Here is a 15,752-nt window from a genome sequence, read left to right on the forward strand (position 1 = left end):
CCTAAATAATTGTCAGAATATTTTTGCTTAATATAAACAAAATTAGGGGCCAACACACATAGGGAATGAAGAACACTGGATCTGGGGCACTTAAACTACTTGGCTGCTTTATAAATTTTAACTCCATTACTATTCCTATGTTCCCAAATCCTTCCATTATACAGCACTAGCCTTGTAGTCTTTACTATAAGTAGGTATTATTCTTTCCTAAGCAGTTTTTATTTATATATTGGAAGGAGTCAAAGAGCAACGCAGTTTACTTTCCTTATCAGTTTTCCCACCTTCACAAAAACACATTCAAAGTGAAAATAATTTGTTCCTGCCCATGAAACTGAAACCAAAAGTAATTAAAGCGTAAGTTTTTCTACCCAAAAGATACTGACAGCACTTACACTTTTAACTCTAATTCCATTGGAAGGGCTAAAAATAATCTTTATGAATATCAGCATTTTAAATGCAATGCAGCTTAAAGGGAGCTCAGCTATGAGGAGACATCCTACCCCATCCCACTCCCTGCCCACTGCCCACCCAGTGAATAACCAGAATCCTTAGAAATAAACGATGCTTTTAACTACGCCTATATGTATGTCACCCCCATCTCCAGACCGGGGTTGTGCAACAGCTTCAGAGCGTAATTATACTATAATCAAGGTGGACAAGGAAAAGACCTGCAGAGGTTTCATTACTCCTGTAGCACATTAGAAGTAATGAAAAGTTCCAGCAAGCTTTGTAACTGCTACGCTCAAAATTCAGAGAATTGTTAGTAAGTAGCAGTTACACAGTACCGAGAAGTAACTTGAATCCCAAATACTTGTAAGCAGTCGTCTTCCATTTTCACATTAAAATGGCAGCATAACCAGGCACTAAAACCACACAGCACAGCCCCTTCTGCTCTGGAAGTGATGACCCCATCACTCGAGTGCCGCTGCACACGCCATCCCTGCGCGGTGCTGCATCACCCCCAGGTGCAGAGGGACACAGCTCTGCCAGCCAGCGTCAGCCAAGGGCAAGAAGCTGTGTGGCCACACTGTAAGTCAGTCCCACCAGTTGGTCCAGCTGAAAATTAAACAGGCAGTTTGACGGATGCTTTCTTGTTGTTTTTTGTTTTGTTTTGTTTTTTTTAAATAGAGCCAAGTCATTCCTGCAGCCATCTCCCCCGTTTTTTTCTCCTGTCTCACTTCAACTGTGCCATATACTCCGGCTCCTTTACTTGCAGTGGCACCTCTGGAATTTCAACCTGAGTCAGTCAGAAAACTGCCAGAAAACTCTCTCCACAAAAGCAGCGGGCAGCCTTCAGCTAGGCAGGCTTCCTTAAGCAGCGCTCACCTGGCGCGGCCACACAAACCGGCGCGGGTGCGATGGAAGGGGGACAATGAGTGGCTTGGTGGAGGCGGCAGTGGCAGCGAGCAACGCTCGCGGCACGTAATGTTCCCTTAAGCTGTAGAGAAACAGAGCCCTCGGACTTCCAGTTGAAAGCAGACAAGGAACAGATAATCTCTTTTCTTAATCTTTAATGTTTCAAAACACCACGCCACTCAAAGGAAAGAGGAAAACTGACACAAACACTACCAGGACACACAGATTTCTCCCCCCAGTTCAGGGCTCGCTCACTGAGGCCGCTCCCCTGTGGGCATCCCTTGGCATCCCAACAGCTCCGACGACCTTCCACACCTGCTTCACCTTCCACACCTGCTTCGTCATCCTGGCAAATATGGGTACAGCCACGCGCTGCACCACACTGAGGAACCGATTCAACCAAATAAACAATTTTGCAGCTGTGTGTTTTTGTTTGGTTGTTTTTAATTATGCCAGATTGCTTTTCCAATCTTCACAGGCGGCCAAGCTGGTGGTGGGGCTCAAAGGAAGGAACAGCTCAGTGGTTGGAAGAAGGACGGTGCTGAAGTCAATTATAAAGCACTGCCACCCAAACACTTTCTGAGATTGAAGGTAAAACGAAGTAAAATACAACAACTACAGCTTAAAAACATCACTTGATCAGTTACGGTCACTTGGATAACAAACCTCAACTTAGACCACAGTAGCTCAGTGCTGTGCCTAAACGTTTTATACCTCAACAGCACGATCCCTTAACAACATTCACCTACTAACACAGTTTACAGTCCCAAGGGAAGGCCTGTAATGAATGAGGAGTTGGGTGTTATCCTGCATTGTGTTCAGAAGACAGCAGGAAAAGGAAAAAAACCCTCAGTACTTAGGAGGTCACATTTAAATATATCTAACTTGACTAAATTAACCTGACTAGCCTTTCCATACCTCTCTGTAGAGAAAGGGGATGAAGTCTGATGATCTCCTAGAGGAATTTCACTTAGATGGTCTGAATGGCCTCCTGGATGACACTCATCACTGATTACAGAGGATATCGAAGATACCCTGCATGCTAGTTAAATACCTCTCTGCAGTCACTCCCACCAAAAAGCAAACGAAACCAAACCCAAAGGGAGACAGGTTTGTCTGTGGCTTGTACTTGTAGCTTAGCTTCTCTCTGTAAGACCCAATCAACCTTCTCTACCGTATTCTAAGATGTTTTGACAATATTTACTTGGGGGGAGCCAACCAACCAACCAAAAATTAAAAAAAACATAACAATGAAAAAAAGAAAAGAGAAAAAAGAAAAGAGAAAAAAGAAAAGAGAAAAAAGAAAAGAGAAAAAAGAGAAAAAAGAAAAGAGAAAAAAGAGAAAAGAGAAAAAAGAAAAGAGAAAAAAGAGAAAAAAAGAAAAGAGAAAAAAGAGAAAAAAGAAAAGAGAAAAGAGAAAAAAGAAAAGAGAAGAAAAAAGAAAAGAGAAAAAAAGAAAAGAAAAAAAGAAAAAGAAAAAAAGAAAAAAGAAAAAAAGAAAAATGAAAAAAGGCTTTATTCTGCTTGTGCTTTGGCTCAGGGATTCAAATTTTACCAGGGAGATGAGAAAATTATTAGCAATCATTTCTGAAATACTCAGCCTGACTAGAATGCTCAGTACTAGACTAACTGTGACAGAGGGAAGAGAGAATTACATTTTCCAAGACAGCATTCAGGTGTCCTAATGATGAGGCCCTCCATTTTTCCCGAACAAACCCTGCCTACCCATCTTTCTACAAAAGACAGTTCTAGCAGGATGTGCTATATAACAAAGTTCCAGTTTCTTGCTCACAAAAATTATAAATCAACCTTACTTTTCAATCAACAGACAACTAATTCCACACTGAAAGTGTTCATTTCTGAACAAGTTAGATGAAAAAAGATCTTTCTGGTGGCTTGACTGAAAACAAGAGAGATGGGTATTGGGAAGACACTGGGAAGGTAGAGCTTCAACACTTGGCAAAAGGGACAAACGAATGAAAAGGAAGCATCCATTTACTGAAAAGCAGAACATAAAAATATCACGTGGTTCCACAGCCCAACCACTACTTTCTTCTGCCCCTTCTCATAATTTACTATGTCTCGGTGTACTTTCAGACTTCATTTAGCATGTAAGATCTAAAATCCCTTCCCCTCAAACTGATCACTTCTAGTCACATCTTAGTTCAAGCTTCATAAATATAAAGTGTACACAAGAAAAATAATAAAGAGCCAAATAAAGCATTATTTTACTAATAGAACAGAATAAAAGAATAGAACCATATATATAATATAAGTTAGAATAATAACTCTTATTAATTGCCATTATTTATGAAAACATCCATCATGAACAAGCAAAAAAGCCGAAGGGTGTTATCTTTTACTTGACAAGAAGAACGTCATAATACAGTAAATTATTTTGTGTGCATGCAAGAAATCAGGTTTTTTACAGTTAATATCTTATATTACAGATATATATATTCAAGTGCAGAGGATTAAAATCTTGAGAATAAACTAGGCTGTAATTACTTGAGTAAGGACTTTAACGTTGAATAATTCACTTAACAATATATTCAAATAACACACAGCAATAAAGACAAGAACTTGCCATTTTACAGACCTATACCAGTAAAGAATGATTAACTGAGACCTTCACTTGCACTGAAAAAAAAATAATCTCACGCTGTGTAAGTGTAACCTGACATCTGTCCATCACTCACTGCTTTTCATGAGTATCCAAAGTCATGAAGAACTAGAGCACAACAATTTTATCTGGATAAATGGAGAAAAATAACATAGGAACAGGTATAAATAAGTAACAGTAAAGTTTCATCTATCACTGTGGGTGGACAAAGACTTAAAGTTCATGGGGACAGAAACCATACGATGTCCTAGAGCACATTCTATCTCCTCACTAAATCCATGTTTTGCCACTAATGGCAGCAGAGACAACGACCAAAATACCATCTTACTCAACAGGCTTCTTCTGCATTGTACCAGTTTCAGGGCAAAACTGAATTTAAAATTGAAACTGATCCTTGTAAGGAATTGGTTTTAAAGATAAGGTGTTGTAATGATTTATCTCAATAAGCATTTTCTTAAAAAAAAAATTCCAATAAAAGACAACCTTGCTATTAAATCTTACTGATAAGGAAGTACAGAAGCATGGCACGGTTTGCATACAATTATGATACATGCATACTGTTGATGAAAAAAATCAGCAAGATCCCATCTTTGTGTGGTTTTAAAGATTTGTGAAGTGGTAATCTTTCATATCCATTGGGTTTCTGTAGACATGGACATAAGCTGTCAAGTCAACAACTGCTTGATGAACTAGCTTCCATGTTTTAACACTCCTACAATATTACATTTCAAAGAAGCATCCTTAAATACAGTAATCTCTGCCTTCTCATTCAGAACCTAATATTTTATTCTTGGGCAGTTTAAATAAATAAGCACCAATCTCAGGAGACCTGATGAGTACAATGTGGGAGAGAGGAAAAACAAATCAATTAAGGAGCTGCCCTGATCCGAGAGAGGTGCCTCCAATATGAGTGAAATAGAATCTGGAACACCGATGGACCTTTTGAAACAGGATGCTACCTTATTTGCCATCAGCCTCTGGGAAAAAGTTATTTGTTGTAATTGATCTTCAATCCTCGATGACCTGGGTAAAAACACAGCTTTTCCCAACATTAATCCTGTGGAAGTCATGCCTCTTGAAAGTCTGATAATAAACTCATCCTAGATTTCTGTATTACATTCTCTTACAAATGTTTTTTTCAAAATTGAAATGAAATCGAGATTGTGGTCTTTACTCTCCCACTCAACACGACCCCTTCTGTACAATCACATCGAAACACAAAGTACATAACACTGAACATATAAACCAGACAAAGGAAAGAACAATTGCAAAAACAATTTGTAAGCTGGGCTTTAACCTTCTCTAGCCACGTACATACACTATAAACAACCTGGTGTGCACAGACAGCTTAAATTTTAACTTTGAAACTTCTGACCTCACTATATCGTAAGTGAAAATTTATTGACTTCTGTATAACTGCGCTAATTTAAAACTTCTGTTGCCCTTGGGAACGTTTGGACATCTAGTTATTCCTTCAGCTGCAAAGTATGGTGGCGAGCTGTTCCTGCAAATGCCTCGGTCTTCCAGGGGAAGAAGCTCTACAGCATCACTTTCAGGAAGCATTAGAAATCATTTACTGGAAATGCTTGCTCAACTGACTGTTGGGTTGCTTTGGGTACAGCTGTGTAGAATAACTATATTTATGATCTAATCGCACAGAAAAGTGCCCTAAGAACAAAAGCTCAAAATTCTCAGTCTGGTGTAAACAACATTGCTTTTACTTCTGTTTCTTTTTTCTTAGAAAGCACTGATCATCAAAGATCAAGTTTGGTCTTTATCTGTGACCCAAACAAGCAATAAAAAATGTGCCAGCCTTGAAAACATAAGGGGCCATCTAAGAGTTACAGCATAGAGTTACTGTATGGCAAAAAGCCTACTTTCCTTCTTTGAGGAAAAGTGTTCTGTCAATCTTCCCAGTTTTGGAAAGATTATACTCCAGTACAATCTACTATGGTTTACACTTACTCTCACAAAAATAGTATTAGTTTCAAATCATCAGGTTAATTCCTAGAATTATTATTACAAGCACTGTTACAATTAGTTTTATTCTGTGGCCATATTCCTCCGTAAATTTTCTAGGCTAGGAGTCTACTCACACAAAGCAGTTAGTTAGACCTTATTTTGGGATGCAGACCTTAAGGACGTGAAGTCTCCACCGAAGACTTTGCAGGTATCTAGAGCATACGCTGCTCATGACTTTAGATTTCACTGAGTTGGTGTTTCTGTTTTGTCTGATCACATACCCTAACGACCTCTACTTGAAAATTAAAATCCAAGTTAATACAGAGTTCAGTAACAGCAATGCATTCAGTGGTTAGGACTCCGAAAAGACTTGTACAAACACCTTAAACTCTACCATTTGAACAAGACCCCAATGACTGTTTAGAAACATTGTCTGGAGAGAAACGACGCAAGCTTAGCCAGACGAACAATTGTGCTAACACCAGTGAGTGACCTGGCGATCGCAGCACACTCTCCGCTCACACCACGCCCTGCCAGGATCAACAGAAACATGCACAGCATCGCTCTTCCCACCGATGTGCCCGCCTTCACCCAAGCCTGCAGCCACCATCTGCCAGCAGACGTGCCCAGGGAATGAAGGTGGCCTCTGAAGATCTGGGGAGCTCAGGTCACGCTGCTGACGATTTATAACCAAGGCTGAAATCTGGTCCCACCAAAACCAGCCACAAAAGCTCCCAGTGATTATCGCTGCCCCACGTTTCTCATTTTTTGCCTCTACAGTAAGACACTATGGACCCACAATAGGAATCAGGATGCTGAACTGGATGCATCTTTTGTGTCAGTAGGTATAGTCTTCCATTCTCATTATTTCTTAGAGACACAATCCCAGGTCTGTTAGTTTTAACCTTCTAAGTGACCCAGCCACTAAAATATGATGGAAGAGTCACGCTGTGCTAGCACGAGCTGTATTTTATACATTTAACCGGGGAAAATCAGGTGCTGAAATCAAAACACAACAAACCAGCCCGATTTAGCAACTAGCCAAACTATAATCCAGCTAACTTTCCCAAAGTTACATTGAATTGTTCTACATTTCATGAATCTGTATCATATGTCTACCAGTAACTGGTAACAAAAATGTTATCAACATAGAAGCAAAGTTTCATTGAAGAACTGTGCTTTATGGGAGGACCTCCAAAAACTACAGACTTCTGAATATCCACTGAATACAACATGCAACACATCACAGTGTCAGGGAAGTACACTGCAGTTAAGATACAGTCATTTCAATACTCTGAAGAATATACCTCTATGGTTCTCCTACATTATATTTGCAAAACATCCATCTAACATTTTTCAGTGATAAATATATTAAAACATACTTCCCATAACTTGCTTTAAACTGTGGCATCTTCAAACTAAAGCCAAATTATTATTCTCTAACCCAAACAAATTTCCATAAACCAGTGTTTTACAGTAAGTGAAGATGTTTAGAGAGGTATTTAAATGTCTTTGCAATATGAAAATCACAGACACTTTAAAAAAAAAATACATCTCCTTCCTAGCCTGTTCATCCAGGATACTCAAACCCCCACCCCCACCCTGGGTTTTGATTTTTCAGATGCTACTGTGACAATCAGCAAAGCCTGAACATTAAGACCTAATTTCCTTAAAAGCTATGGAACTTTCAGAAACTGTGGGGACAGAAGAGCTGGAGAGGCACAAAAACAAATGTGGTTAGGCCACTTAGAACACATACCTTATCTTTTCCCACACAAAAAAAAAGAAACAAACCAACCATCAGACATACCACAGCCAAGAAGGAAGATTTGATCAGAGCTGCACTAATTTATTTTATGCAATGCAATTATAAAAGGCGAAGCCTCACTGAAGAGTCACAACAAAACTAGTAGTTACAGTAGTTACTTTGTTTCCTTATTCAGTAAAACAAATACACAGTTAAAAGATACTTAGTAGTTGCCTTATTTTGCATTTTATGCTAGCAAAGTCACCTCAAAATTATTTAAAAATGCAAATCTACGGTTAAAAAGTAGTTTTCATCCATATCCATTCTGTGTATTCATAAATATTCATAGATTCCTTGAAAAAGATCTACAGCAGGTCACCATTAAGGGACACATGTAAATCTTCTGAGGATGTTTATGAAAACAGTAAATATTCTTGCCTTTATAATGTATTGAACCGGTAACATGCCAATTTTCTTTCCCTCTAAGTAATATGGAGAGAAGTTCAAAGGAATTATTTCAAAGAACACAAAATTCTTGTGTGGTAAATATTAAAAGCCCATCAAAAATTAGAAAAATAAAAGCTCTTCTTAGAGAGATACTCTGGCTTTGGAGAATACATTTGATAATGAAGAATACAGAACTTTAATTTTAAAGGTATTTTCTGGACTAACAACACACTGTCAGAGAAAGCAGACAGTATATTTAATATTAAAATTATTAATACTTTACTCAAAGATAAGAACCCAACGACCCTGTATTTATTGACAAATAAATGCCACCCCGCCATCCAAAACATCAAAGGCACAGAAGACGTTAGCAGGGAGAGAGACCTGTGCATGCCTTTCCACCCGGCACGTACAGTCTGTGGAGCTCATGCTCCCAACAGACACCCAAACCCAACACACTGCCCAGGAACACCAGATTCCAAATTTGTTACGCAAGAGTAGGAGTGGCATTGTAGGCCTGCATACCAGTTATAGCCAACAGATTGACACATCCACCCGTCACATATTGAAGAAGTCATTCTGGTTCTCGAAGTTTTGTATCAAATAGAGTCTTTGCAAGCGTGGAGTATTTATCAGAGAGAGATGGAAACCATAACTGTTAGTAACTTGTTTTTTCTACCACTTTGGCCGAGGTCAGACACTCTGCAGCAGTCAGGAAGAAACGATGCTGCACCTTCTGAGGAGTCAGAGGGACACGGTATCACTAACACTGTGCCAGCCGCGCCGACCTCCTGAGGAACAAGGGGCTGTGGCATGTCTCAGTAAGTCCTTTGTGTCCAATAATTTCTCCTCATTCAAGAGGTACTGAACGTGAGCAGAGTGGAAGCAATCTTCTGCGATAGTACAGTCCTGTAAGCTGGAAGAAATTATTTCGCAATTCTAAACATGACTGGCACGGTATTAGCCCATCTTTGACTGAAAAACTCAAGAAACTAAATGGCAGTGCGCTGTGAAAGAGACTGTGAAGGTAAGAATTACCAGAGCCTCGCATGCTTTGTGGATGGGGCATCTCTCCTCCCCTCCTCCTTCCTCTCCCTCCCATCCTTTTTGTTTCCACGATGGACATGGGCATTTCAAAGCAAGTTACACAGAAAAAAAACCCAAAAATTCTGTTTTTTCAATATACCTATGACATATACTTGTATGTACGAAAGAGTTTTGTACCTAAAACCTGCTAAAACACCACCTATCTGTGAACCATCTGCCATCCTACAGAGGACCCAGGCAGAATGTCATTCCCTTGGCTGCGGGTGTTTGAGCGCTGGGAGCAGCCACCCGAGCCTTGCCAGGCCAGCGGCACCGCAGAGGGCAGGGAATGCCGCAGGAACCCCCGGGGCTCCAGCATCAAGAGGCAGCAGAAGATGGGGCACCAGACCTCCTCAACTCTGTCTAGAGCTCCGGGCCAGGAGATGGGAAATAACTCACGCTGGTGAAAAGCACCATGGCAAGGGACATGTTTGACAAAAAAAGTTGAGTTTCCTGCACTAAATGTGGTGGCTCCTTTCCTGCAGTACTCTTGCATTCGTGCTCTGGTTTAAAGAAGTGAAAGGCACCAAAGTGGAATGAACAGCTGGTCCTCAACTCTATTTTAAGTCAGATGTACAGATCCTAAGGGGTGGAAGCAAACCAAACAGGTCTGATGTAAATTCCTAGTCCTGCTTAGTTGGCTAGGGTTAGTCAAGCAAGTTTCCGTCTTTTACCTCTTCTGAAACAAGGAATAACATCTGCACCACTTGTCAAAATAAAATCGGAAAGATTCAGGCATGACAGCTCGATGACTTTATGAACAAGTGTCAGTGATGTTTAGCCAAGATCTCAGGAATCAACACATCAGAAACAAGCCATGGAAGATACAGCCCCAGATATCTTGGACTTCCTTCAAGACACACTGAATTAAAATAATGCATTTTGAAGGAGAAAGAAATGTCTATTGCCCATTTCTTATAGTCGTAAGAAATTACAACAAACTCCAAGCTGTGTACTGTAGATAATAGGTTTCATTTAAGCAAAACAAATGTTTAAACCTTCCAGTAAACACACACAAAACACGACGAAGATCTGATCACTGCAACGTCACTAGGGCTGTGAGACACACTTTTAAGTGGGTAATTCCCATGCGGTATCAAATTTTCAACTAAATGACAGCGTTTCTCCTCCAGTTTTCTATACCCATGATTTAAAAAACTAGCACGGTAGCTGAAGAACAGCCCACAGGATCACTTTCTTTGACTTGTGGCCACTACTGTATAAACAGTTTAAATTTTCATGGAATACATGCCTTTGTGTCTTACTTAGAAGGTGATCAACCTTGACATATAGCTTAACGCAAGGCCACAGAACTTCAGCCGGTTGCTCATGAAATTAATTTCAGTCTGTAACTTCTCTGTATCTGTAAATTTAATGTTAAAGGCTTTAGTTCTAAAAATAAAAACAAAAATACTGAATCATCGCTGGAAGTGAAGTATCACCTTGAGAATACTAGACATTGGGATGAAAACAATACATATCTATTTTGCAAGACACCTGATTTTTTTTTTTTTTTTAAAGATGTTTTCCATTCCATAAAACATACCAAAATGTAGAATTTTGGACTATAGGACTTTAAATATGTTCTCCTGTAATATTTTAATGGAAATCAATTACGTCACCTTAAACCACTAGTTTTACAAGCAATGTCAAGGTGAAATACAGAGCGAAGAAAAGACAGTGATGCACAGGTGCACTTGCAAATTTCACACAAACTGTTCTGCTTACTTCTTGGTAAAACCCAGAAAAAAATATTTTCATATGAGTATCAATCACAGCCCAAGCCTAACTACAGTTACACAAGTGGATCCAGTGGGCCATGTATACCACCAGCTGAACCACTAATTCTCAGAGAAAAGATGGAAACACTTGGTCATTTGATCAAATACAATCTCCAACAGACAGAGAACTTCAATGCATCTCCACTGCATTTAGTAGACAAGGAGTTATTGCATTTTCTAAGAAAGAGACTCTTCCAAACTCAGCACTGCTTCAGCATTTGTCTACCAACTACCATTTGGTACTTCTGACCTGCTGGCTAGCACACAGCTGTCCTGGGCAGTACTTTTATGAGATCACGTCCACATGTCATCAAGCAAACTTGTCATGCCAACCACAATTCAGGATGATTTCAATCCCAGACACACTGCAAAGGTCTGCCAGAGGAGGTCAAGTGATTTGAGTGCAGAGAGAGCAGTCTGCTTCCAAATCAACCTTTTAAATGAGGCAGGTATCCTACTTCTAATTGCTGTAGTGAAGATGACCGGAATAAGCAACAACCTTTCAATGGGTGGAAATCCGTCAGTAAAGCAAAGCAAACTCGTCACAGTGTAAAAGACAGCAGCCCCACTATTTGCCAAAGCAGCCGTACAAAGGACATTCCAGAAGCCACAGTAATGCAGACAGTAGCAGGCACCCACGAAGAAAGCTGCTGTAAGGTGTCAACAGCTACTGAAACACATTTTTGGGAAAAAACTCTTGACAGCACCTCTTCTTATGTTTTCCTGTCTTGTTCATGAGTTTCTCCATGTCTGCCCACTTCAATTAACATGTTGTTGCTTGAAAAATCAAACTTACAAACGCAAAACCTACATTATTTGCCTCACCCAGAAAGGTTGGCAACATTACTACTTGTTTCACTTTCCATCTAGAAAAAAAGTGTCTCCAACATTTCTCAATCAAAAATTTATATTTTCTCCAGATCTTCTCCCCCCTCAAGAAAAAGCAGGTAACCATTACCACAACCTCTAAAATGCCCGGGAACAAAGGACATACAGGATATCCAGCCAACCCAACAAAGTCATCCTTCCAGCACGTTAGTGTTATTTCAAGTTCTTGATCTTTGAATTCCAAATAATTGGCCTACAGTTCAGCTCCCCCTCTCAAGAGAGGATATCCAGACTAAAAATAAAAATCACCCCACAAACAACAAGTGAATCCATATTTTTTTTCCTAAAAAAAAAGGAAAGAAAAACGGAACAACAGAACTTACCTTCATTTTTATTGCTTATAAGAGGATTTCTCATTTGTACTTTGGGAGAACCATGACACATATCAGCAGTAGTCAGCATTCATACTTAGTCTAACAATCACAAATAGATGATAACACTTTTTTCAATCAGGACACAAGACCAAGACTCAGAAGGAAAAATGAAGGTGTAAGAAAATGGCACTGGATTTCAGTCACCAGATTCAACGGATAGTGTATGGCATGAATTACAGAAAGAATACCCATGAAACAGAAATAAAGTCCCAATCAATAACATGGACAGTTCATAGAAGTTTAAATTACCTAACACGCAACATTTCAGGCCAACTTGCAGTTACATACTTCCCAAATCAGTGTTCGGTATATTTAAATTATTTATTATTTTATGATTTTTCAGGCATGGCTATAAATATTACAAGACAAAACTTGTCAAAAAATGAAGAGCAATTTAGAAAAAAATGGCAAAATAGACAGCTTGACCACATTAGAGTCCAAAAGCATTAACAATTTTAGCATCTCAAATAAACCTTTCACTTACACAACTAAAGAATATGTCTGATTTTTACAATAAAAAAAAAGTAGTTTATCACTTCAGGCATTTTGTGGAAAAGGCTTTTACCCGACAGACATCACACACCGCCTGCCCAGTGAGGACAGCCACGCTCAACTGACTACTGAGCCTTCTGCACAAGTCAGCATTTCACACACAACTTAAGACAAGTTAAGAGAAGAGGAATGAGCAGTGGTCACTCTTAACCTCAGCCCAACATCCAGCAAACAGAATTTTTCTGGTCATTTTTTATGCCTGTCAAAACCAATATCCATCTTTGATCAAATACAGCGACACACAAAGAGCAAGTATTGGCCACAGGACAGTCCACGGGACCAACTACACAAGCCCTGCAGAACTTTTTCCAAAGTCAAAGCAAGTTTTTGGCAATCCTTTCACAGGCAGAGGAGAGAAACTAAATTTCTCTCCTACTTTCAGGGATGATCCCTTCAAGATTGGCTTAAGCCACATGATGAGGATGGGGAAACTTGCCAAGGCAATTAACCATGATTTGTCTGTCTTGGGGAATACAGGCCTTCAGTCTATCAGTTCAGCACCTCCACTCGGCAGTCAACTTGCTTAAAATATAAGCCCACCCAGGGCACTTTTCACTGGCTTCTGTGGGGCTGATCACCCATGGCAGCACAGATGTAACTCCATTAACGGGAGAAATACGTGCACCACCGGTACAGTAAGACATCTTCTGTCAAGTGTCCTGAAGGCTGTCAAGTCTCCCTTTGACCTTAAGCCTTCCAGACTCTAGATATAAATACTTTTTTTTTTTTTTTTTTTTTTTTTTTTTTTTTTTTTTTTAACAAAACACTGCCTGGATGTGTATCAACTATGAGATAAAAGCCTTTTTTGGTTTTGGGTGGCCACTTCTTCACCCAAAAAGACAAGAATGGCTCCAAAACAACAACGGCTTTTCACTCCCAGGGATGACTTCTTGTAAAAATAAAAACAAGGAAGTTAAATCCAAGAGAACCATAATGCTTTTCAATTCAGGGCAAGGATGTGAAATTGCCACACGTAAGACAGGAAATTCAAAGTTAGGCTGTCACCTCATCCCCTTCTGCCCCCCCGAACCTCCCTCTCCCGTCAGCACCCCCCGACCACCTCCCGAGCGACAGTGACGGATGGCGTGTCACAGCCTTAACTTTGAATCTTCCTGGCTTCCCTCGCAGCCTTACCCGTATCGGGAGAGCACGAAGAGCCGAGGAGCTTCAATTTTAGTATTTTGCACCCCCGCAGCTTGCCAAGGCGCAGGGATGGGAGCGCAGGACTTTGGTACAGACACAAATCCAGGAGGAAAGCCCCTCCGCGCCCCCCCCCCCCCCCCCCCCGGACACATGCAATAACTCGGCGTCGCACACATTTTTGCACACATTTTTGCACACCACCGGGCTCGCACTCCGGCGTGCTCGCTGCCGGAGCAAGTGGCGGCTGTCAGCGCTGCTCACCCCATCCAGCACCCCCCGCCCCCCACCCCCCTTCTCCTTCTGGAGTCAAAGTGTTGTGTGAACGGGGGGGGGGGGGGGGGGGGCACGGGGGGGGGGGGAAGCGCAGGCCACGGGTAACACTTTGCCGTCTCCTCCTTTCAGTCACATTTCCGTCCTCCTCCAGCAAAACTGGGGAGGGAAGGGGGGGCGGGGGGCCAGGCTGGGCGGCGGGGGGAGCGCACACACGCAGGCGCTGGGCCCAGCGGGAAGGGGCAGCCGCAGCAAGTGTGGGTGACAAGCCCGCCGGCTTTCCCGAGAGCAACAAAAAGGCGGGTGGGGTGGGGTGGGGTGGCCGGAGGGGCCCGGGGCAGGGCCGGCGCTCGGGGGCTCTTACCTCGTAGAGTTCCTCGGAAGCCATGCTGGGGAGCCTCACAAGGTGGAGTTGGGTGCTGGTTTGGAAATACTTTGTTTCAGTTGGTGTCCGTGTGGCCTCCTCCTTCTCTTCTCCCTCCTCGTCTTCTTCGTCTTCTTCTTCTTCTTCTTCTTCTTCTTCGTCTTCTTCTTCTTCTTCTTCTCCTTCTCCTCCTCCCTCTCCCTCCTCCTCCTCTTCCCCTTCTTCTCCTCCTCCTCCTCCTCTTCTTCTTCCTCCTCCTCCTCCTCCCTGCGCGTCTCTCTCCAGCGCAACTAGCCGCTCCGCTCGCTAAATGCCAGTGAGGTGCTGCTGCTGCTGCCGCCGCCGCTGCTGCTGCTGCCGCTGCCGCTGCTCCTGCTCCTGCTCCTGCTGGTGGCGGCGGCGGCGGGGCTGCGCGCTCGGCAGCTGCGCAACTCGCTCGCGCTCGCTCCCCGGCCCTGGCGCTGCCGCTCGCGCAGCCCGGCGGGCCGGCACGCGCGCACGCACACACTCAGCAGCGCACACACTCGCCGGGGCGCGCGCGCGCGGGCACACGCACACGCGCGGGCACACGCACGGGCACACACGCACTCACTCGCACACACGCACTCGCGCACGGCGGCGGCGGCGGCGCCCCGCACCCCCACCCCTCCGTCCCCGGCTCGCTCGCTCGCTCCCTCCCCAGGAACACTAATCGAGCGCAGAGCGAGCGCTACACGCAACCACTCCGCCTCGGCTCCAGCCGCCCCCGGCACCATCCTCCTCCTCCTCCTCCTCCTCCTCCTCCTCCCCCCGCCCCCCCCCCCCCCCCCCCCCCCCCGCTTTGATCTCCCATTGTCTGCTCAGCTGAGCCCGGCGGCGCGCGAGGGGCGGCGGGGCCGCGCGCGGGCGGTCGGGGGCCGCGGGACGGCGGCGGAGCTGGGGGGAGGCGGCCGCGGGGCGGGCACGCGCACACCCGGCACGCGGGGCCCACGCACGTGCGCGGCCCTCGTCGCTTCCCCCAGCCCCCGCGCCCGTCCCGCCCCGAGCCCCGCGCCGCCACCCCGGTGGGCAACGTCGAAATGCCGCGGCACACGTGTCCCTCCGAACTCCCTTGGTTCCGTGCCTCGGCCACGAACCAGCGAAGGACGCGGGCAAACCCGCACGGGAGCTGGGCAGCTCT

General features: G+C 43.3%; 1 protein-coding gene across 3 annotated transcripts in view; it reads right to left on the minus strand.

The window, feature by feature from the left end:
- CDYL (chromodomain Y like) overlaps positions 1-14,757 on the minus strand; it is a 110,480-nt gene extending 95,723 nt beyond the window's left edge. For all 3 annotated transcript variants that reach the window (XM_040586319.1, XM_040586318.1, XM_040586317.1), the window contains exon 1: positions 14,594-14,757. Coding sequence is in view for 2 of the 3 variants with exons in the window: in XM_040586318.1 (XP_040442252.1) it covers positions 14,594-14,617 (24 nt within the window). In the remaining variant the exon portion in view is untranslated. The remainder of the gene's footprint in view (positions 1-14,593) is intronic.
- Between the last annotated feature and the right edge of the window lie 995 nt (positions 14,758-15,752).

This window comes from Falco naumanni, chromosome 3 (assembly GCF_017639655.2).
Source record: "Falco naumanni isolate bFalNau1 chromosome 3, bFalNau1.pat, whole genome shotgun sequence".
In the NCBI taxonomy this organism is placed as follows: Eukaryota; Metazoa; Chordata; class Aves; order Falconiformes; family Falconidae; genus Falco; species Falco naumanni.